The 25,123-nt window shown below is 45.8% G+C and overlaps 1 protein-coding gene across 2 annotated transcripts in view; it reads left to right on the top strand.

Moving 5' to 3' along the window:
* The window catches only part of PGAP1 (GPI inositol-deacylase), a 50,152-nt gene extending 34,774 nt beyond the window's left edge, over positions 1 to 15,378 (top strand). Inside the window, exons 17-21 of one of the 2 annotated variants that reach the window (XM_037430419.2) lie at positions 1,861 to 1,951; positions 4,150 to 4,320; positions 5,691 to 5,850; positions 6,344 to 6,606; positions 15,049 to 15,289. In XM_037430419.2, coding sequence (XP_037286316.2) covers positions 1,861 to 1,951; positions 4,150 to 4,320; positions 5,691 to 5,850; positions 6,344 to 6,606; positions 15,049 to 15,217 — 854 coding nt within the window. In that variant the 3' untranslated portion in view covers positions 15,218 to 15,289. Of the gene's footprint in view, positions 1 to 1,860; positions 1,952 to 4,149; positions 4,321 to 5,690; positions 5,851 to 6,343; positions 6,607 to 15,048 lie in introns of both variants that reach the window. The other variant, XM_075868796.1, reaches the window with a different exon arrangement.
* The last annotated feature ends 9,745 nt before the right edge of the window (positions 15,379 to 25,123 follow it).

The raw sequence follows: 25,123 nt of genomic DNA, 5'->3' as shown, positions 1-25,123 counted from the left end.
AAACCACTGATAGATAGCTATTCTATAAATAAAGAGTTCTTTACCACAGTTAACGTCTCCAAGTACCTAGGCATCGTGTTTTCTGCTGATTTCTCATAAAATGCGCACATCAGTGAGACAGTTGTTAAGGCTGAACAGGCCCTAAACTTTGTTCAACAAAACCTAAGATGTCGCGAACTTGAAAACGGAACGCTTTCGGTACGTGTCTAAGACCAATATTAGAGTACGCCTGCCAACTATGGGATCCATCCGAAGCCAGTCTCACTTCTCAGATAGCAGGTATTCAAAACAGAGCAGCCAGGTACGTCCTCGGCAGGTACCGTAGAACAGACAGTGTCACAATGATAAAGCAAGAATTGAATTAAGAATTGTTGTCTTCGCGATGATGGAAGTTAAAATTGAAACTGTTTTTTCTACTATATAATAAAAGGTAGGCATAAACAAGGATAATTATTTAAATACACCTTTTTATGTTTCTATGCGTAATGATCACAAACACAAAATCCTTGAATACCGACCCAGGACGCGCATATTTGCGAATTCTTTTTTCCGAAGTGTGTAGCCAAACGGAACAAGCTTGCTGAAAAAACTGTATGTTGTGCAAATGAAGACCTATTTGTATCTCTGTTGTAAACCCCCCTGCTGTAACACCCAAGGGCAATGCGGGGTAATGCTTGAATAAAGAAAAAAAAAACGAAGCTTTCGCTGTCACGGGTCTTTTAAAGTCAAGGCTTATTCATTGGCAGCGTTCGTGTGAGCCATAGCAGGGATGACGATAGCGCTGATGACGATGATCATCACGAGCGAGGACTGGCTTGGGCAGTATATGACGTATCGGTATGCTCTGTGATGCATTTCGTGTGGCTGGATACAACCAACAGCCACTGGAGGAACGTGCACAGACGCAGTTTTTGCCAACTTACGGCTAGATTAGACACCACAAAGCAGCAGTAATGAAGGCAAGGTGAAATTAACGATTCAACCCATCATACCAGTTATGACCAATAAACATTGTACATAAGTGTACACCGCTTTGTCACTCATTTACGTGCGCAAGGGGTCAATATCACGAATGATCGACGGTAACACCGAACGATCCCACTTCTTAGCCCGCTCATCATCGTTCACTTTGTGGATATGCCATCAATTTTTTAACTTTCGTTAAATTTTTATCGGTGCGCCTATTCCCAAAATTCTCTCTGCAGCAAGCATGTCCACATCGTACAAGTGCGCAGTTATTGCTTCGTCTCAAGTTTTGGACCGGAAGGTTGTTTTCTGGCCTTTTGACAGGTCCATGTGGCATGTCTACACCATGTTGGGGCCCGGTGTGAACATTATTCAGTTCGTTGTTGTTCGCACATTGATTTCTGTAGTTCTCAGTAATGCTTCACGAATGTGTTACTTCCTTGTGTAAGTGTTAGTGTGGTGTCATCAGTTGTGTACGTGTATCTCGGTGACTTCTTCAAGCGGGTAGACGGTTTTGATGCTTTACAACACCATTACGGAATGGTAACACGATTTTCTGGTATGGTGGTGACATTGTACAGACTATGCTTGATACCAACAGTACAACGTGGCGCTGCATTTGTGCCAAGCAATAAATGCCAGCTTAAATCTTTATATCTGTGACATATAGCACTCAAACCTCATTATAACAAAACTGCATCTTACACAAAAATAAATTCGTTATATTTGAAAATTCAATATAGAGGTTTATTAGCACTGTATGTATTGCAAAACTATTTTTCCATTACTTTGTTATTACTGATATTTCGTTATACCCAGGTTCGCTATATCGAGGTTTGAGTGTATTTGGATAAAGTGAGGTTTTCTCGTGGATTGCAACTTGACATCCCTCAGGTGTGAGCCTGGACTTCAACTGTGCCCTGCAGAAGGCCGAGACCTTCCTGGAACTCACTTTGCTGGCCAGCTTGGTCGAGTACTTCTTTCAGTGAGTACAGTATCCACGTCATGCGGTTTCTTGTGCCGAATGGTACTGGAGTACAATGCTAATTTGGTAGCCATGCCATCATAGCTGTTATAGTGTCATCACTGTTGCTGTTGTCAGCATGCTGTCAGTTTCGTCGTGCATTTTGTGTCGTCGTGGTGGAGCTATCGTTGTCGTTTGTGGTCATTGCTGTCATGGCACTGTCGTCATCATTCATGGCCTTAATTCACTCAAGCTGTTTGCAATCGTTGTCTACATGGTAAATTTGCCCATAGCACCACCATTGTGGCCATCAAGCTTTTGTGATAACTTATTATTCCATTATTACTGCCATTGCCGAGCAATCCTTATTACCGTCATTGTCGCAGCGGTTCCGTCGTCTTCGTATGATGGGCGCACGCATGCTCTAGTAAGCATTTTGCCCCATCAGGTAACGTGATGCATCACTCCAGGCAGTGGCAGAAGCCTGCAAGATGGCCCTACTTATTATTGTCTCTCGTAGTATGGGAAATCTGCATGCTTGTTTTAGAGGCGAAGCTCCTTTGAGTTGAGCCATGTCTGCCTCTGTTGTGACATGCCATGACAATGGCGCTGATGACGATGATCACGGACAGCGACTGGCTCGTGCAGCATATGACGTCTGGATATGCTCTAGGATGCATTTCATATTACTTGAAACTACTACCAATTACCAGGGGAACATGCACAGACCTTGTCTTTGCCAACTTAAGGTTAGATCGGATACCACAAAGCAGTAATAATGAAGGTGAAACGAAATTCACAACTCAACACAACATACCATTTACGATCTATGAACCTTGTATAACCTTGTATATACGATCTATAAACCTTGTACACGGCTCTGTCACTCATTTACATGTGAGAGTGGTCGGTGTCACGGGTGATTTACAGTAACATGAAACGTTCCCACCGCTTCGCCCACTCATCATTATTCACTTCGGGGATATGCCACGTTTTATTGTTCCCGAGGCAGGAGTGATGAATTGTCCCAATACTTGAAGAGATGACGAAGAAGCAGTCTTGTTTTCCACACGCCACGTTTTGCCGTGAATGTATACCAGTTTTCCCAGTACACCATTTTTTACTCGAACGTTATAGTGTTAAAATACTGCCCCAGAAATACTGAACCATGCGCCAGCAAGCTATGAATTAGCGTCGATGGGGAGGACAGTTGAGCAGACAAAGAGTGTGCCCGTTACTAGACACTGCTGGTTTGTCCACTAAAGCTGAAGCATTGTGACACCTTAATGCCGATGCGAAAAGAGAGTTTGGCTCGTCCGTCCACGTGGCTTATGGACTAGGGGAATCGTTGACGTGAGGTCACGTGATGCGCCCTCCCTGCTTATCGGATTCATTACGTTGGCTGAATGCACTAATAACCAGCATCGGGTGATCTAAATTTCAGAGCCCTCCACCGTGCCTCATAATCGCGCTGTTGTTTTTGCCACGTAAAACCCCAGAAATAATTGTTATTCACGCTTTCAGTCAGTCACCTTTTCAACCTTCCATTCAATCTTTCACCAAAACTCCGTTAAATCTGTTTACTGTCTCATGCAATCTTTCCTTTGGACTTTGCTCAAATATCCCATTCAAACTCCCATCTTCCACTAAATATCCAGTTTAATCTCCCATATACGGTATTTTCTCGCATATAACCAAGGCACAAAAAAAAATAAACAGATAAAAGTGCCTATAAAGTGGAGATGCACGTCAGACGCACTTTTTTTCCTCCTCATAGAGAGAGTGGTGCAGGTGATATGGTAGAAATATAATATTCTCCCACTGTATATCTCATTCTCCCATTAAATTTCTTTCACACACACATACACGCACTGAAAAACTTGTAAAGACTAACATACGACCAGGCCTGTAGCCAGAAATTTTTTCACGGTCCCCACCTGTCAAAGGCTTTGAAAAACTCATGTATTTTCATTATTTTTGCTTGGTGAAACACTCCCTTCAACTAAATTTCGTGGGGGGGGGGGGGGGGGTAGACTAGGCTCGAAACCCTCCGCCTGACTATGGGTCAGCATGTGACAAATATGTGCTTGGAAAGATAACAACATGTGAGACACACGTATACAGTGGCAGTGAAGAAGTGAATCTATGAATTTGGCGACAACTCGGCCACTTGAAGTGAGCAAAACTTGAAAGGCAAAGCGACGCTCCCGCATTTGCAGGAGTCTCTCGGAAGGAGGTGCCGTTCTGGTGATCGACAACATGGGTACGACAAACGTTTGGGAGAACGTGGCCCTGCGCGTCTCCCTGTACTGCGTTGGATGCGGGGCCGTCTACGTTTTGGGAATCCTGATTGCGGGCGGCACCTACCTGTCCGCCACGTGGCTCGACAGGTACTACAACCAGAAGTTAGCGAAATACATTGTGGGCTAGTTGCTTCGTTCCAGTGAGGTGAAATAAAAGTGCAATTTTTTTTATGATGTGAACATAAAAGTTAAGACTAGCGCTAACCTTTTTGTGGCACAAAAGGAAAAAGGACAAGAGCTGACTTGTAGATTGACTTCATTGTATGTACCTACATACCATGCTCATAGAAGGAAGTGTGTTCACTTCGGGCTATGTAGTCCAAATACTTTCGTTCTCACCGTTTTCGGTTCATGCCACATCGGTGTAATAATAGGTTTATACACTTCTAACAGTTTCCTGAAGCAGCTGTGCAGTACCTGTTGTCATATCTGATGTTGCGCCTCATTTTACGAGGATTGTATGTATTTAGGAACAAGACAGGTGTGTAGACGTCATTGTGTGTAAATGCCACTCTTCCTGCAGTCTTGAAAAGCTCATTGGACAAAAAAGTCATGGCAGGTTTCGGGACAGGAGTTGTTTCTTTGCTACGCAACAAAATGCAATGGTCACTTACACGGACCTGCTCACACTTTTTGAGATGGTAGACTTCCGTAATTCCTCGAGCAATTGCATTGCCACTCTTGAGCAAGATTAGTGGTCTGTCGAGAATCAAATTAGGAGCCCTTCCCGTTTTGGGCGGAACGTTGGAGAAAACGATTCTGGGCCTGTGCGATTGGACTTTTGACCGAGTGCCTAGCAATGCAGTAATTTCATTGCTCCTGGCAACAACACAATCATTCATGAAACAATGAAAGGCTACAATAAAACTTGGCAATTCGAAATGACAAGTGGCCTGGATATAGGAGATCATATATCCGTATCAGAAAAGGCTGATCGCCGACAAGCACACGATTGAGGGAGCATCAGTTATTGGAACACGGCGCGTAGGAATTCGCATGTGACCGGAACCGAGTTTTCCATGACCCAATCCGGCTGCAGCCACCAAAATCTGCAAGACGTAGAAGCATTAATAAATAGAGTTATAGTATTTGCGGTTACATTGTGTTCCTGTGAACCGTTGCAATGTAGCATCTGAATTCTGGAAATGAAATTCTGGTGATCATGCGCTTGCTGAAGAGACAGCAGAAGCGTACTGTATCTGAAAGAAGGAGAAGGCTTTTGGAAGTGAAACCACCGCCTTACAAATTCCGATTTATGGGCCTTGTGGTGGGCCTCTTGAAGTTTAAGTTAGTTTGACTTGGACAGAATAGGCTAGGCTAAGCTAGGTTAGGCTAAGTTAGGTTATCTTAGGCATGATGTGAACTTGTCACAGTTAGTTGAAGTTAATCAGAGCCTTGTAGCTTGTGTGTTACTTTGTAGTGTTGGACTACATGATTGTTCTTCGTGCAATCTGCAGTATGCTTGCAATGGTAAGAGGAACCGACCGGGGTCCGCCGCCCAAAAAGCAGCCGTGGTTGCCGCAAGTGTTTCTGCTGGTAACGGGCCTGCTGCTTCTGATGGTTGCCACCTGCGCTGCCGTGGCGATGCTTGTGGGCAGCGTCGTGTTTGCCATCAGGGTGAGCTGCCTGCTGCTCGTCTCTCTGGCCGTCTCTGTCGTAGAGCTGCCAACATAGAGAATAAACTGTTGGGTGAGTCGGTAACATGTCACGATGAAAAAAAAGCGCGAAAAAACTACAAGACGAAGAGGGCTAGAAAACAAGGATGTATTAACAATGAAACCTTAGGACCCTAAATTACCTCTGCTGATTTTAACACAAAATAGTTTTATGCCGGGGCCCACCGTGGCTTTGGGATAAAGGCAAGATAACCGCTGGTCATTGAGAGTGACAAACTGTATTTCAAGTGATGGCAAGCTTGGAAAGGAGGTGGGACAAGAGTTTAGGTAGGTAGGTGAGATCAAAGGAGTTTGTGAGTATAATGTGGCCCCAGCAAGCACAGAACCGGATTGACAGACGGCATATGGGAGGGGCCTTGGTCGTGCAATGGGCGCAGTCAAGATGATGACGGTCGCGGTGATTGTAATCTGCATACTCTTCATGCATGTCCCAGCTCGTGTGCCAGTGCGCCCGCCAGTCGGCCCAGGAGCAGCGACGGGGCCCGTCAAGCGAGACGTGCGGGTGGCGTCTGCAGCTGTGCCTGCTGCACCTGTGGCTCTGGGTTACAGCCCTGGGGCTGCCCGCGGCCCTAGTCTGGTTCTCGGTCGGACCCCTGTCTGCCCGTCCAGGCGGGGCCGACCCACTGGCGCCAACCGCGACCTTTATGATCTTGGCCCAGGCCGTCCTCTGGCAACCTTTCGTTCCGAATCCCCAGGGGTGAGACAATCGTATTGTGCCCTTGCGATTGATTGATTGATTGATCGATCGTGACGGGAAACTAGCCACCTCAGAAAGCGGCCTTTGTCGATCAATTGTATACCTCAGTTTGATACAATGCTAGGCAAAAGAGTTCTGCGGAGACTCGCAATGTGGCCGAATAGTTAAGGGAAATAAAATAGACAACCACCTCTTTGTAGCACGAAGCGACAAAGAAATTTGTAAGGATTTCTCGAAAGGATAATCCTCTTGTTGGCGCACTAGTCGGTTCACAGATTCAGCAATTTTTAACGGAGCAAAGAAGACAAGACGGAAATAGAAACGTAAAGACTCCAGAGCTGTGTGCTGTGTGTGAGCTCATGGATAGGAAAGCGAAAATTGGGGCACGCTTGGACTTTGCCTTTAAGAGCAGATCACTGTAGCATAACCGAGACTCGTGCGTGTCACCTCTGAACTGCTAGCCTGCTTCGATTCTCGGTGCATGGCTTACCCGAGTGAAGAAAACGAACGACTTTGTGCATAACGTTGGCCGTTTCAAAGCATCATCGATTGCCCATTGCAAGCACAGTTGTTGAGTGCCCAAAACACCGTAATTGTTTTTTTTTTTTTTTTTTTTGTGGATCAGTGAAGGGCCCACTACGTGTGCGTTGGGCAACAGGTGAACCTACCGTAGAAACCGGAATATAAGTCGAGATATTTTCAATAAAATAATAAGCTAAAGTCGCCCCTCGTCTTATATAGCGGTGTCTAGCCGAAAGTGCGCTGCTGTCTGGCAACATGTGGCTTGCATGTGCTTGAGAAGCCGGACGCGGCCTTATCCGCATCCAAATCCGATCGCAGTCTGTTCTTTTTTTCTCTCCGTTTCTTTTTGTTCGTGATTTGCTTCCGATCTGTTCCGAGTTTTTGCTGTGCTTGACATTGCTTTGCATTTATAGTGGTCTGTTTTTTTTTTTTTCGTTCACTGAATATGAGTATCGGTGCGAGGAGGCAGTACTCAGCTGCGTTTAAACTAGATGTTGTTGAGTTCGCAGAAGCAAATTGGAATATGGCGGCTCAGCGCCGCTTTGGTGTATTGGAAAAAAGCGTGAGCTATTGGAGGGCACAGAAAGGGAAGCTGCAGATGTGCAATCCTCGAAAAATGACGTTTCGTGGACAAAGTGCCGTTCATCCGCAGCTGGAGGATAAGCTAGCGGACTTTGTGCGGGAAGTTCGTGCGCGCTCGCTGCCAGTGACCGTGGATACCATTCGCAAGAAAGCTGTGGAACTCGCTCGAGAAGCTGGGCTCACGAGAAAAAAGTTTCGTGCACCAAACTCTTGGGTGCATCAATTTACCGTTTTTTTTGCGCGTATGACCCGCCCCTGCATATAATCCGCACCCCCACTTTCAGCTCACTGAGAAAGAAAAAAAAATCCTCACGTATTGCCCGCACATTTGATATACAGGAAAGGCTGTACAAAAGCTACTGCTCAAGCAACATAGCACATATGTAGACAGAAAAAGCTTTATTTAGCAAGCAGAATACGCTGCCTGCAAGGCCAGTCACAATTCAATCACTGTCGCGACACTCGCTAGAGCTATCACTTGAGCCGCAGTCTTCACTAGGTCATCTTCGGTTCCATCCATGTTGTTTGTGATGCAGCATTTCTTGAAACTTTTTCGCACCATCTCACCTCGAATGGCCTTCCATGCCTCGACAATCCACTTGCAGAATAGGGCAATATCAGGCCTTCGGACTCGTCCTGTCGGCGCCAAGTAGCAGCCTTCGGCCATCCACTCGGCGTAATAGCGCTTGACATGCGCTTTGAAGGGCTTGTTAAGCGTCACATCTAGAGGCTGCAACATTGACGTCATTCCACCGGGTATAACAATTAAGTCGGTGCGGTGCCGTTGCGTGAAAGGCGGTCCTTCACTTCCTCAGTTGTGTGGCCGCGGAACGAGTCAAGAACGAGCATGGACGTCTTTGCAAGCATCGCACCGGACCTCTTCTTCCATACCGTCTTGTTCCAGTCTACGAACAAGTCACTGTTTATTCATGCGTTCTCGTGTGCGCGCACCACCACACCGGCAGGCAAATAAACCTTTGGTAGAGTTTTCCGTTTCAAGATGACGTACGGTCGCAGTTGCATGCCATCGGCGAGGGCACAAAGCAAGACTGTGATGCGCAGTTTCATGTTCCCGCGGGTCAGCACGCTCATTGAACTGCTGTCCCTCTTCTCAATCGTTGTGTCCAACGGCACTTCAAAATAAACAGGAGTTTCATCCGCATTGCCGATTTGCGAGAAAATGTAATTGTGCTGCTTTCGCAGGCCAATAACATATCTCTGGTATTTGAGCAGCTTCTCCTCATAAAAATCCAGCAAGCGTTGACATATTGTAGTCCGCCGTATGATTGAGAGCCCTTGCCGCTTCATAAAGCGGTGCAGCCATCCGCGGCTCGCATGGAACTCGTGAGGTAGGCCTAGCTCCCTCGAAAGTCGCGGCGCTTCCATTTGGGCCATATCGGTCGATACGGCTTGACCTCTGCTTCTGACATCTTTGATGAACTTTACTAGCTACGCCTCCAGCTCAGGGTAGGCACCGGTCTTGGGGCCACGAAATGACCTAAGGTCGCGGTGCGCGGCTTGTAGGCTCTTTTTCTTCTTTCTTCACAGTCGCACGCAGGACTCGTTCACATCGTGCCATCTTCCCGCTTCGCGATTTCCAAATTCCTCGGCGACGGCGATGATTTTAAGCTTTTGCTGTGCCGTGAAGGCCTGCCGCCGTACGCTACTCATGGTGACAGAACAGATCGACTTAGGCTTGGCGAACGGGTTGAGATGTGGAGAACTAGCGGTATCAGCGAGGTAAAGAGCACTCACACTCGGCGACAACTTGACAGCACTACCCCTTCTAGTGCACTGTAACAGCACCCTGGAAACAACAGAACCGAAATGCATGCCTGCTACCGCGTTAAAAAGTTGTACATTAATTTACTGATAATATTTCTATAGGCACTATAACATATCATTTGCCTTGCTGAAATAAATACTGCTTTATTTATTATGGAACTTACTTTATTTATTATGGAACTTTCTTAGACAGCACCACCTTTCTGGCAAGCCCTTTCCAAAACTAAACATGGCGTCTATGACGTCGGGACATGTGGAAGTTCACTGAGCGGCCGCGAACGTACAAACAATATACTTGTGGTATGACAGTGAGATTTTACACTGAACAATCGAATTGTCTCTTCCCAAATGTTTTTCTAAACGCTTCCACGATGCAAGCAAGCGAAACCAAAATCAGCCGCAAGCTGCCGTGCTACTTGCGGAGCAACACGAATTTGCGGAAACCGCCTCCGTAGCCTTCGCTACACTGTTAAGGGGCTTTACAGCATAACACGCATTGCTGTGAAGCAGCACTATAGGAAAAACCCCACGTAATATTCGCACCTCCACTTTGCCACTGAAATTTTTGGGTTTTTGGTGCGGGTTATACGCGCGAAAATACGGTATTCGACGTAAAGGATTTTCTATTTGGCGGCACACATCTATCTGTCAAAAGTTGCCGGAGGAGTTCGAGGACTAGCACATAAACTTCCAGCGCTTCATGAACCGGCTTCGGGAGCGGAACGACTACATGATAGGGCAGATTGGCAACGCCGATGAGACCCCCATGTGGTTTGACATGCCTTCGTCGACCACGATCACGCAGCGCGGCGCCAAGAATGTGAAGCTGTTGTCCACTGGCAACGAGCACTCGCGCTTCACCGTCATGCTGGCATGCACGGCAGATGGTAGAAAGCTTCCGCCCTTCTTCATTTTCAAACGCAAGACAATGCCGAAGGAAGTGTTCCCACTTGGTGTTGTCGTTCGCAAAACAAAAAGGGATACATGGATGAGGCCATTGTGCTCGAATGGATAGGAGTGGTGTGGAACCGTCGGCCAGGTGCACTGCTGCGTCTTCGCAACATGCTGGTGTTGGATGCGTTTCGTGGCCACTTAACCGGCATCGTGGTGCTCTAGAGTTTTTGGAGTCGGCCCTTCCATACCGTCAATGCAATGCACTACAAGATGACGAACTCCTCAGCGCACCTACGAAGTCTCGCACATGGGAAGCACATAGGCAGAAATGGCCAACGCGCCATACAGACGCACGTAGAGGGCGGCCATTTTGAAAATGCCGATGGCAATAGAATGATCGCATTCATTTTTTTTCGTACTCGATTCTAATGCGCATGCGATTTATGAACTCGCTTAACCGTAAAAAAGGTGCGCGTTAGATTCGAGTAATTACGGTGGTTTTGAAGGCATGTATGCAGCCAAGCGCACAGGGATTGTAAAAGGAACTACCATATGCCCCAACCGCCACGCACAAAACCACGGTGGTGGCGACGTGATAGCGATCTACAAGCCCAGAGGGCATGCAGCGGTATGTTGAAGGCAGTAAATACGTAAAAAAAAAGAAAAAGTCACAGTTTCGCCGCAAGGGCGAAGCAATGAATGCGACAGCAACAATTTGGAATGTAATGCTGAGAACAGCCAAAAGATCGAAACGTGCAGCGCATTGCTCACACAAATGGTACACGAAAACGATGCTCACAGGACAAGAGTGAACTATGTGGGAATGGAGGCTAGCCCACCACCTTTGCGCGGGCTTTGCCGCCTGTTCTGCCGTTCTCATGTCCCGAGATGACTCCCCTCCTTCCCTGTCTGTCGCACTGGGAGACCAAGGAGTGACGTTTAACCCCTCTCACCCGGTAGTGGGTGTCGACTGTGAAGCCGCGCGCTGTCTCCCGAGAGGTTTTGCGCGCGTGCGTCGGGAGCGAGTCAGAGATTCTCCGGGACAGCTTATGGTGAGCCACGCATTCCCTTTTCTGTCCATCGACTCTTGTTGCTCGGGGCTCCTCGGACTTCGCTGATGGCGCCTCGCGCCCGAGGCGAACGCTCACCTTTTGTTGCCCCTTTGCGTATGCTCGGCCGAAGGGCGGTACTGTGTCCTAGTGCGTGGCCTAGCTACGCCGACCCGTCTCCCTCCGAAGCCAATGCGAGCGCCTTTGCCCTCGCTCGAGCAACCCGGCCTTGGTCTCGGTGTCTCCGTGAATCACCTTTACGACGGAGACGTGCTCGTGGCACCCTGTGTAGTATTTTTTCGCCTGTGGCATGGATAAGCCTGTTTGCTTTTGCGCCGCGCCTTTGCGACGGACTGTACTGTGTTTTGGTGTTGCCACAGACAATAAAGTGTTGCGACCTTGAGCAGTATCGTGTTCTCGCCTCGGCGAAGGTTAACGCGTGCCCTGCGGCTCGTTGAAACCGGAGCCGCGCTAGTGACCGTACTCCTTCGGGATACGTGTCACTACAACTATAACAAGGTTTATTGCTCAACACGTACCGTGCTGTTTAAACAAAAATGATGCACGATACGCAATCACAGGTTCAGATGAGTACAAACTAACAAGTGTCCCAGTTGTTATACTTATACCAGCACCTGTCTGTGTCTTCTCTTTTTTAGTATCCGCGTCTTGAGTTTGCGCTGTAAGTACTTCATTATGCAAAACCAACTAGCCCAAAGTTTCACTCTACTATGTTATACCTCACTGTGTGTGAAAAGCGCGCTCTTTTCGCAAAAGGGGCCTGTGCATAGACTGAAGTGACCTTTGTGGGCCCGGCAACTAACGCAATCGTTCCAGTGAAAACTGAAGGCACACGATTCTCCCCACCAAAGGATAAGCGTGTGCGCACAAGCATTAACACCCCCCCCCCCCCCCATCCATGGGGCAAAGTACACGGGAGAAATAAGCGTGCGTTGGCGCATCACAAGTAGCTGGGTGCTGAGCGCCGGCGGCTTTTTTTCTTTCTTGAGTGTTCATATATATAGATGCGTATACATACACGGAGAAGGACGGCGGTGGTGGCCACGGCAAAAAAAACGGCCTAGACTGTCCATATAATTGCTACCGCAATAAAAAGGAGCCAGGCGCGTTTTGGCATTCCTGTCAAAAGAATCTAGTTGTGAGCAAAGCTTTGATCCACGCTTTTGTGGCAGCCAGCTGGGCCGTCCTGTCCACGTGTGTCCCAGGAAGACACATGCGAGTTGTTTTGACCAAAATAGATTCTGCTAGTTGTGTTGATCCTTTGAGACTCTCACCTTAGTGAAAAACCCTACCTTCGTGTGTTTGGCCACATCTAGCCGCTATAAGACTACAACGCTGATGTTGGCACTTGCGATTGAGACCCCCCATTCACACCCTTTTGTTTTTCGCAGTGTTTTTTTTTTTTGTCCTTAGTTTTTTTTAATGCCCCCTCCCCACCCCGTTGCAGAAATCTCCCGGATTCAGAATCTTTGAACTTGGCAGGTATGCATTCTATTTGCGTCTTTCTCGATTATTCAGTCACGTGCAAGATAATGATTTTTTGCTCACAATGATGGAAACGCCGACGCCACCGCCGAAATTTCTGCGAAATGGGCTCTTTCATGCAGTCTCACTAAAATTTTGGGTTAAATTGTACGTGTGCTTTTGTTTCCGCCATCTTCTCTTCCCCTCACAATCCCATGATTTCTAGGCTTGTGCGAACATCTGACCACTTCGAATATTTTAGTGAATGTTACAGCATCGGAATTTGTTTCAATGAATAGGTAGAAATTAATCTGCATGTTACTCCACTGTAAAGGTTGTTTCAGTGCAGTGGAGGAGTGCCGTACCATGGATAAACATGCGCAGAGAAAAACTGCCCTGCTGCGAAGGCTGACTTCAACTAACAAATTACGCTCGCATGGATTCATAATTTTTAAAAGGGGCCGTGCAGCACTTTTTGAGCATAATTAGAAAGCGCTGCCGATCGGTATTAAAGGCTCCAGAGAAAACGTGAGTTAAATAAAAGTCAGCTAAAAATTTCTTTCTCTTCTCTCGAAAAATGACGGAAGAGGCTAAAAAATAACTTGTAAAAGGCCATCTATCAGCCATTGGCTAATTTGAACACGGCGCGCTCGGTCGTTACAGGGATCACCACGGCAGGCCGCGACTTGTCCGTGCGTGCACGCACATTCACACTGAAGAAGCCACGTATTTGAAGAAAACAAAAATAAAGAAGTACTCAAGTTCACGAGGTGCTCGTTACGTATTTTCTTTGCCCCTGCCATTGCTCCCTGCTCAGCTTCCAGCGCTTTCGTCGGGACGAGAGAAGAGAGAATGCGATTGCAGCGTGCGACAAACATTTGTAAACTCGTTCATGCTTAAAATTCTTGCGGCATTGAATTCGCGATGCAACAAGCTCTTTTAGCGAATTAATTACATGGTTACTTGAAAAAGTGTTTCAAGGCGCCTTTAAGGGGACAAGCTTGTTATGCCGGCTTATATGCTCCCAGCTCACTGGATTTTAAAACAAAACATATTTTACAGGTTTTCCCTTGCATTGTACTGAAAGTTTAATCATGCTACTATTCTTCAAAGTTGCTTCCACTTTCATTTGAACCCAAAAAAATGGTATTTGCACATGCCTTCTTTTATTTTTTTTAATTGGGCAGGTTAATTACGTCATGAAAAATATGCTTACTTTCCCTTATATGTGATGTACTATACTGTTCCAATTCAATTTGAATTTATTCACCCAAATCATTGTTCACTTCAAATTCGCTTTGAACCTAGAATTTTCTATTCACACGAGCCTAATAAGTTTGGTTGGCATCTTTACTTCGGTGGCAACAATACCTTAAGTGGCCAGGTTCGTAATGACATGACACGGTTATGTCAAGCTGTCGTTATAAAAAAAAAAAAGCCACTACCATATCCACCAAGTGAATGATGATCAAGGAGCTTCCTCTAGAGGTTAGATCTGGTAAACCATGAATCCTCTGTACATTCTCTCGATCATCATACACAGACGTAATACAGAAAGTGTTGTGGGATTATATGTATACATCTTATACACGATGTTTTATAACTTATATATTGATATAGTGTGTAGACAATTTACATATTGATGTAATTATTTCCACATGATGTTACAGACCACAAGGGTTCCTCTGGTTGTTGTTGTTTACATGACCTGAACCTCAGGGGAACGTTTGTTTTGGGTGCAACAGCCTTGTGGTCTGTGAAGTACAAAGCCAAGGGATCTTGAATTATTGGATGTAGTGGAAAGTTCGAGACCACAATGTCTATGCAAGTTTCCCTGAAGGTAGTGGGACGCTCGTATTCACATGGACTGCACCAGAGATTGTAATGCGACGTTGTCGGTCTAATCAGTTGTTGCACGCTGTATACAGGTGCGGCCCACGAGCAGTCTGCTATCAAACTAGAGCGCGGACTGAAAGTGAACCGCCGGCTTAGTGGTGGCACGCCATCTAGTGAGCGCTCTTGCTATCAACGGTGGGCACAGCTGCGCCTCTAACGACAGCAGAAGGAACTAGCGGTCTTGACTTCTCTGCGACGTTAGAAGTTTGTCGAACGCTCTGTCGCGCAGGTCATACTACCGGCCAGTGGCGTGGCTCCTTCGGCTCCTGTCATTCGCCTGTGTGCTGTTGTCTCCCGTGCGGATGTACCGGGCGGCACAGATCATTGCGGTGGCCCACTCGGCTCTGGCGTTACAGCAGCTGCTCTCTCCACAACAACTCGGTCACAAAGCCGACTGAACAAACATGCTTTGGAAACACCTTCCAGACAGGTCACAACACAAGCACAAATAAATGTTTTTTCTTGCAGCATTTGCTGGTATAATAATTCTACTCTGCAAGCATTGTACCTTATTCTAACAAAGCTGCATCTTACACGAAGTTGAGTTCGTTATATGTGGAAATTCGTTCTAAAGGTATATTCCTAACACCATATTACAAGACTGCTTTTCAATTACTTCGTAGTAACCAATATTTTGTTATATCTGGGTTCGTAAGATTAAGGTGTAAGAGTACCATAACACATTGATATAACGAATGAAAATGTGATGAATTATCAGATTGAGTGATATCATAAGGAAAAAAAAGGAAAAGCACTGTTGTGCCTTGCAGCAGTGTGCGTAATCAACATTCAGTTGCTACTTGATTTTTGATTGTGCTGACTTCAGCACTAGCTGGTTTTTAAATGTGCCTTGGCAAGACATGAATGTGTTGTGTCATTTTATGAAATATTATTATACAACACTAAATTGAAGTAAAACAAGATTTGTTGCATTGATATTACAGCTCAGGAAATAAAAATCTGTCTGAACAGACACTACACTCTAACATTGGTAGAAAAGTGCAGAAAGTAGTTAATGGATGTTTGAAATTATTTTTAGAGTGCCAACGGAGGATATCATCATACCCACTATGAGTATGATGAGCGCTCGCTTCAGGTCATTTCTACCTGCCTAATGGCTAAGCATAGCAAGCCGTGTTATTGCATAAAGCTGTCCTTGTTAAATGGGCCGTGCAACACATTTAGAGCGTGGTCAGAAAACACTGCCGGTGAGTAGCTAAAGGCTCCCGTTAACTAATCAGCCAAACATTGTAGAGCAACACGTGGCCTAGAATTCACAACTTTTCTCAAAGTCAGCTGGAAGTCACTCTCTCTTCTATCAACAAATGATGCCGTATAGCAAAATTTCTGCGCCATATAGTGCCCACGCACACAGCTATTGGCTTATTTGTTGCGTAGTTGAAGTGGCCGTCGTAGAATGTCGTCATATACGCGTGCTTGCAATCAAACTGAAAGGAAGCAGTGCATTTGAAGAACAACTAGCAAGGTCCTCAAGTTGTGACGCGCACTGCCAAAGGAGGGTCCTTTCGTCAGCGCGCGTACTTTCTTACTTTTCTGACGAACCCCTCCCCTTCGTAGCTTACGACATTGTCGCGCTTAAGCTGGAGACCGGTTCACTCATCTGAGAAATCGCAGAAGCCGATGGTATCGAGCTAGAACTCGCTCTTCATTGTTACAAAACTCACGCACACAAAGAAAACACATGCTCAAAGGAACAGATAAAGTAAAGTCAATGTCGCAAGCTCAACATCTGCCACCATTTGTGCTTTTGTTAGTTGTCGTGCTTACGTTTTTCGGCGCGCCTTCCGGTCAGCTGGTAGGCCTTCTCTGACGAGATGACGACACGCCGGGTCTGTGCCAAGCGGCGGCGTGCAGTCTGAGCTGCCGCTGCAGCAGTAGATTTGGGCGCTGCTCGCCGAGACTGACGCTCGGCCGGGATACACTGCTGCCCACGGTCAGCGGTAGTTCCGTGAGCTCCTTGCCGAGGCCAACGCTCGAGCAGGAGACTGGAGCCAGACACCGTCAGAACTTCCGTAGCTGTCAGTCTCACGAACGCTGGATCCTGGCTCCTGTGTTCCGCCTTGTAATGCTGTGTGCCCTTTTCTCGGCTTCCTTCTTCTCGTTTCTTGCCGCCTCTACATTCTCCTTCTGTGAACACGTCTTCCTGCTCCTCACCTGTGTATTCACTTTGTCACTCCTGACAAGCACTTAAAGCATTCAACAAATGCCTGTAACTTCGCTCAAAGGCAACGGATCCTAAAGATTTTTGCAGCATGTGATTACTGAAGTGTCGGGTGCTTATAAGTGAAAATATTATAATATAACTTAAAATATTCGCTGCGTATTTGCACGCTTCGCTGCAAATGTCGTCTAGAAGTTATTGATAGTCTTCTGTCGGCCGTCTTTTTCGTGCATAGTGTCGCGTTTTCAGAGAAGCATAAAAAAACTAGTGTCTTTAGAATTACATATCTGTGTATTTCACAGTAAAGTAACACACCACCTAATAGTTACGTATTGACGTTGCACCTCAGATATGCGTAATATATGCTTTTCGATCGCCAATGTTCACAAGTATGAACACAGCCACCAGTTCGAGATGGCTGGGTGTTCAGCAAGTGCTCAAGCTTTGGCCTGGCGACTGAATCGTGTGACAGACAAACAGACCAAAACATGTGCAATAAAGTATCTCGAGGAAGACAGTTGTCTCTAAAAATTGTTGCTCGGCCATATTAATAAGTCTTTGTGTGACTAAGCAATGTATGTGCATGAGAATTTCTCCATCATTACAACGTAGCAGATTGAGTTTAGCAGGTGTTGCACTCTTGTAACACAAGAGGGTGAAAATCTCGTTACTCTTATTCAAGATGAGTTGCAATTATCAATCTGCTTGTTTGGCGTTAAATTGGATTCTTTGAAAGCCTTATGGGAGCCCAAGTACAGCAGGAACTCTTTTTTTCAGTTGTGCATGTACTTATGTACTTATGAGGGGTGTATAAATGTTTGAAAAATTAGAATAATAATAAAATAGTGTTTCATTTGATTCAGTACACCAAATGATGCAGTGTATATTAAAAATGCCAAATGTTTTTCTAACAACAAGCACCCATGTAAAAAAAAACCTCAATGGAACGAAACAAGAAAAGTAATGTTGCTTCTTCTAATAACCAAATTATCAAGACTCGTGTAGCCCAAGGCTTTACAGGACTTCTGACTATATATTGATGAAAGAATGAAGGAATTCTTGCTGGAAACACCAGTGTTCTCTAAGCGGTAGCCATGAGTTCACCAACCTCATCATTACATTCATGATGGTGATGTGATGAGTATTGTTTAATGGTTTATATGTCATCATTATTTGAAAGCTGTAGGCACTGTGCCACCAAAATTAGTGTAGTTACTGCTGTTTTAGAACCAGCAGTTACAATGTATTTGCTAGGCTCTAGTTGCTGCTTTTTATAGTTGCCTCCATTTACATAACTTGTGTATTTATTTTTTGTCGGTTAAAAGCGATGGATTGAGATGTTCTCTTAATTGTGAATATTTGTTTTAAGTAAAGTATGTAATTGTTAGGCTGTTTCTAAAATTTACAATACCATTTCAAAGGTCACTTCGAAAATGGTTGCCTTACTATTCAGAAACTGTACGAATACTGTTCGATAGTTTCTGGTATAGCACCATCTCTGCTTGATTCGTGTTTGATTTAGTTCTATAAAGTTCACTCTTCCCACACCCCTGATACTTACGCCCACCACTGGCCTCTTGTTGCTCCGTTCCTGCTTTCTGAAGTTGAGAACGAGCTTTTTTTTCTTCAGCATTGCTTTTATACAGGTGTGAAGCGCAAGAAGCGGCACGCACTTCTTCCGCTGCGGCACGCTTGCACAGCGGTTTTTGCATGCCACAGTGGCGCACACGCTTGCCGCTCGCCTCCTTGTCGCCTAATGGTGCCGCCCGCGACAGCCAGGGCCTCAGCAACGGTGCCTATAATTTCACGTGTACGTGCAGTGGATGCGCGTTCACTTTCATGCGCAGCAACTCGCGTTACTCTGGAGAGTAAAAAGAAAAATGGTTATCGAATGTGCTCGCATGCATTTCATTCGTTCGCTCACAGCTGTTTCCGCGAGCATCTACGGAGGGTTTTTTGTCACTGCACGCTTTGCAACAAAGTGACCCGCTCTTTGGCAGGACTTCAAGAATAGATACATTGAAGTTTTTACCTTAAGACTGGAAGAGCAACAGCATTGCAGCCAACAACGCAGAAGTAACACAATACAAGTTCATTTCAGTAAAACGTTCATTTCATTGTATGAAATGAACTTAAAACTAACTTGTTACTATTACGGCATAAAGATAACGTACATTAACGAATGTAGTGTGTAATAAAGTGTCATGCGAACATTTAAATGCTGATTCTTATAATGACAGAGATTGTTTCAATGAATAATAGCAGTGACTATGAAAAATTGGTTTGCACCTTATCGAGCATTTCAACGATGTTACGTGACATGGGAGGAGTTCACGAGTTGGTCATACATTGCATGTGGCGTGACACTGTGTACACGAACTCCATATGGGTGTTGAAGAAGGGTCGGGACTTGCAAAAGAGTCATTGTTATGTTAGTTTTTATGATTTGCTGACCACTGTCGCCTATGCATAGGGCTAGTGGCCTTGTCAAGTTGGCATGACGAATGATTTTTTATTACAAGCGGAGCTATTTCGCCATTTTGGTGAAGACGCATTGATTATTGTACAGTGCAACAAGTCAAGGTCTCCAGCCAACAGGCAGTTCCCGGATGATGTAACAAAAGGTTCCCTTTTCAGCGCACCGAATAGTCTCGCCATTAAAATTCGATCACCAATATCTCCAATTTCGTGCAACTTTTGTTATTAAAAAAAAAGGAATCGTATGCCTCATGCACTACAACTTTCTGATACATATTCGACTGACTTGTAATCAATAATCAAAAGTTTATGAACGAGATATATTAATTACTCTCGTCGACGTTGTATTAGTTGTATTTAGTATGTCTGAGAATGACAAGTGTGTACAAAATGTTTACGAAAAAAATTCTGTATGGTTAAAAATAAGCATTGCATGCTGGCTAGAGTTTCTCGGTGCTGGTATCATTTGCACAGTAAGCTGAAAACTAGAGTTGCCGCGAACGTAAACTCACTTACGCTTAAAACAGATGCAACATCTTTTCAAGACCCTGTGCCTTAAAAAGCAAACACATGCAAAAACTAATTTTTACTAGTTTATTTTTTCCCCTATAGATGGTGCCACTATCAGCAGAACTCTGTGATTGTTGCCAGTAGCATAATTAGATTTTCATACTTGGAGCCAACATGGAAGATTATTATAAACGACTGATTGTTTACAAGTGGCGCATGTGGCTAATAAAAGCCTCGTAACTTACAGGAGCTGTCAGTCACGGACGGAAGTGCCGTGTTGAATCTCTGAGGTGAGGAAGATGCTAGCGCCATCTCTTTGTTCAGCACTGAGTGATATGCACACAAAACCCGTTCTGTAGCCCGCGGTGCGCCACCGCAGCCGTGGCCTCGTGGTTGAGTGTCCGCCTCGGCTGCGGGAGGTCGTGGGTTCGAATCCACGTGCCGCCGGAGACCCACCGGTTCCTAAACTGGGCACAGGTGACCCCGGCTTGACACTCAGCTACTTTCAGGGGTGAACCACCTGGAAAAGGAAGCCTACGCCGTTCAAATCCCGTCAAAACATGTGGGCACAACGCGATCCCCGTAAAGGGGAGGTGACAGAGTCGCAACTCGGTAAACTTCGTAGTCGTAAACTTCGGTCCGGTGCTTTGCACGCCAACTCAGCGGAGCTCTCGTTGCGTGGTTACCGCTCACAGACCGCGTGACTGGCTCTTATCGCTACATGGTAGATGTGTCTCCTTGGCGGGTGGCACATCTGAGGGGCTCCTTTTTTTCAAATTTTTTCTTGTGCACAAGAAATGACTGTGAGTGAGAGTGCGCCGGCGAGATATCGTTGCACAGTCATTTCGTGGGTCAGCACTTTTCACCGTGGACGATAATACGACGTGTGTGTGCGCTGAAGCAGCGCAATTTGTGCACTGTTTGCTTTGCTCTGATAATGCACTGCTATCGACCGCTGTCACCGATTACCTACCAGTTTGCGTCATGAATTTGGACGTTCAACTGTTAAGATGTTATGGGCTATAGTAAACTGGTGGTCCACCGATAAATGGAGCAATACGCTCTCGCAGCTGATACACGCTGACACTAACTTTTCACACCAAAAAAAAAAACAATAGGAAACACACAAAGAGAGTTTTAGCGCCATCTGTCGGTATAATGTCAAAACATACTGGCGGGGCTTTGTCTTAAAGACGATAGATGGCAACACCTTTCAAGATAATTGCCATTGCGCCTCGCCATTAAATACGGGATGGAAAACACTATCAGAAGTTGGCATCGAAGCCCCCATTGAGAGAAGGGGAAAACAACGTATCCCACATGAATGGAGGCAGGACTTCATCATCAGACCACTTCCACGCAACATGCATCCTCAGTTCCACGAACATCGACGTCGGGCATGTAAAAAGTTAACGACAACTACTTACATACTGAAGGCACCTTCTTTGTTGAACAGGTTCATTGTATATCAGCCCAAAACACAGAAACAACTAGTATGGAAAAAGGAGGAACCGCCCTCGCCCTACGAAACCCAAGGTCCACTTTCGTTCTAACAGACTCAAAAGCAGCCTACCGAAATTTTTGTTAAGGCTACATTGGGCCCGAGCGCATCGACTTCTTACACAACTCTCGTCCTCACGCTTAGAGGGCGAATGGAAACAGCTTATATGGATACCCGGCCACTGCGGAGTTAAAGGCAATAACCTCGCCCATGCCTCGGTCCGAGAATTACTCTTCCGGGCCTCCGACCCCGGCATATCGCACCTACCCTCGGCTATGCGTATGGCCCCGTTCCTAACGTACACAAATATTCTAGAACATAAGAGACTTGAAAGACGGAAACTTCCGCCCCCGGGGCCTCTTTGAGAAGCTCGCTTCTCAAAGACATGAGACAGTATGCAACAGTTAGTCTTTAAGCATGCGTGCGCAAAAAAAAAAGTGGCTGTTATAATTGCACTACACATCAAACACACCGTGCATAGATCTAACCAAGCTGTTCCTTCATAATTATTCAACTGACATAGTATACGCACGAATTTCTTCAAAAAAACTTGAGCTTCTTTCAACGGTGCGCTTTGTTGCTGGCCGCGCCTCACCAGAGGATTCGGACAGATGCATCTCTGAAGGCATCGACGTGATCCTGCGGGGTAAGCCTACCAGCACCAGCCTTCCGTTGCGGAAGACGGCCAACTTTCTGAGAGACGATGAACTTTGTGCCGTGCCGTCAGATAAGGAAGATGGTTTCGCTGTTCTTCCTGATTGCCTGTACCTAGAAAAGGTGGTCACAGCTATTGACTCTGTTTTCAAATGTCATACTGAAATTCGTCTAGATAGAGTAAAAACGCAAGCCAAGGAAATGTGTCGGAAACTAGAGTTCAAACAGTTAGCACAGCACATTAGTAAAAGCGACAAAAATGCGCTCCGAGTCATTGTGACAGAAATTGGAACGGGGCAAAACAAACTCGGCTTCTTCATTCACGCCCATCTAAAGTGTCTAAAGATTGGTGACCCATTTCTGATCAAAAACTCGCAAGCACTGATAAAATTTTTTGAAAAACTCGCAATAAATTTTGAAAAAACTCGCAAGCACTGATAAAAGTCAAATCAATCTAATGTTTTCGGTTTTTCAATTGACATAAAGGACCTATACTACTCACTACCTCCAGATGAGGTATTAGAATGTATAAGGGATAACATAGAAGTCTTCGAGGAATTGAACTTACAATTAAAAACAGGCATCAATTTATATACTGCTCAGCTTTACTTTATATACTGCTCAGCTTTTTATATACTGCGCTATCACCGCAGCCATGACCTTGTTGTAGAGTGTCCGCTTCGGCTGCGGGAGGTCGTGGGTTCGAATCCACGTGCCGCCGGATACCCACTGGTTTTACAAAAAGGGCACAAGCGTCCCCCGGCCCGACACTCGGCTACTTTCAGGGGTGAAACGTCTGGGAAAGGCAGCCTACGCCATTCAAATCCCGTCAAAACATATGTGAGCACGATGGGTGGAGAAAAAACCCGCGCCAAATGGAAACTCGTGTCCAGGGCATCGTGTCCTTCTTGTCTCTTTGTCGTCGTTCTGTTCTCGCGCTATAAAAACTATCTTATAAACGATATTGTAAGTTCACTATCACGGCGCATTCAAGCTGCAGTTTGCGTGGTTACCGCTCACTGATCGCAACATGGCGGATGTGCATGACGGGTGGCACATCGGAAGGGCTCCTTTTTTATATTCTCTTTTTTGGATGCCTGGACTGCACGACCTGTGCCACTTTGCCATAAAATCGCGCTGGCGATATGTCGGTTCATGTCTTCAGTGATACGCGCTTTCCTTGCGTGTGTGGCGGAATGTTTTCACTCGAATACCACTGCAATATCGGTTTCGCGGATGATTTTCAGAATAACAGATCATCAATATGTAGTGTAAAAATTACATTTACACGCCGCACATACGTATTCGAGATAGCACCTACAATCGTCCAATAATGATAACGTTACATGCAGCTTTTCGTCGTATTACTCGCGCCCAGCGTGGGTAATTCTTGATATATTTTCTTCAAGCTGGCCATATCCTCGAAGCGATTGAATGGAAGATGTAAAACTAAGGCACTTTCATATCTTTTTTTCATAAACGAAACTACCAAGGCCCACGATTTGCTGCCTCTCGATGTGGTGGGCACATAGGAAAAAACCACGTAAATTTGAACACATGCTGTCACGTAAGCAATTGCTTGCTTTTTCGTACTCACCCGGTTGTTTAAATTGAGCCCACCTACACCAGTTTGTTACATTTACAGTATAGGACTACACGAGCAACCAAGACAGAAGAAAAAAATATTTCGTTTACAATCTATATCATTAGATGTCCACGGGTAGTCGGTAGATGTGCAGAGTTCTTTGCAGCCTTGACAAATATTTGATGCGAAACGTTGGTCTCCGTGAAAGAAACGAACCTGGTACAACAGCGATCCTTTTCTACGCCGTTCCTTTATCACTACCAAAAACTCGATGATAAAGAGAGATAATGGAATAGTTATCTTGTCCTTGAAAGTAATTGCATGCGTCTCGAATTGAAAAAAAAAAAAACCTTCATCAATCTGAAAGACTTGGGCATGTGGCGCTACCTATGCATGTTCTCGCAAAGCATGTATGCTTAGAAAGACGTTTGTTCATAGCGATGACGGATGGCGACACCAATCTGTTGTGTTCTTTGGTAACAAACACCAAGGGGCTGAAGCTCAGTAAAGAATCTCAGGTAGCGTGGCGTCACCTGCAGACTTCGTCTTACCCCAATCCATACATACTGTTCAAGATAGATCCCGACACATGCACACCACAGTGCAGTTTCTGCGTCACTAAAACAGCCACCCTATACCACATGGTATGGGAATGCCCACACAATCCACCTCTATACAAGCCAGAGCACAAAACTGTAGGGTGAAAGACAGCTCTGTCCAGCTTGGATCCGAAGACTCAAAGGGCCCTCGTGAGACGAGCGAGGACAGCGGCCCGTGCCAATGGGATCCCGGACTAAGGAGCCCTCCCACCGACACTCCTTTCTCGGTCGCAAATAAATTTTTTATTCTCTCTATTGGTAACGCCAACAAGCGCTAAAAAAGCGTTCTCCACCGGCTATGTAGACGCCATTAAGGAAGGAATTCCCTCTTACATAGTAGCCGCGATGGAGGCACTCACAGAGGTCTTCCAACATGGAGGGGCTTTAGATGAGCCGCTTTGTGGTGAAGTAGTAAGGGAAAAAGACAGGAATGTTCAATCGTGTTATAACGCTGAGGGAGGTGCTTAACTGCGCTAAAAGCGCATGGAAAACATTCGCGTGACATTACACCCTTGTGCATTATGCGCACGCTGCAGACCATTTGCCGTTATGATTACTCATTACGGCCGGCATTCGCACCATTCATTCCGTGGCTCCATCTTTTAGCGTTTTTCTGTATCGAGCACTCACGTGGAATTCCACATATTGCCGAAAAATTTACGTCAAACGGGTCAGCGTAAAAATTAATGGCACATCGTTGACGTGGCGCGACAACCGTAGCCCTGACCTCGTGGTAAAGTGTCCGCTTCGGCTGCGGAGGGTCGTGGGTTCAAATCCCGCTGCCGCTGGTTACCC

Source organism: Rhipicephalus microplus, chromosome 7 (assembly GCF_043290135.1).
Source record: "Rhipicephalus microplus isolate Deutch F79 chromosome 7, USDA_Rmic, whole genome shotgun sequence".
In the NCBI taxonomy this organism is placed as follows: Eukaryota; Metazoa; Arthropoda; class Arachnida; order Ixodida; family Ixodidae; genus Rhipicephalus; species Rhipicephalus microplus.
The sequence above is the reverse complement of the archived record's forward strand: the minus strand, read 5'-3'. Positions and strand labels throughout refer to the sequence as shown.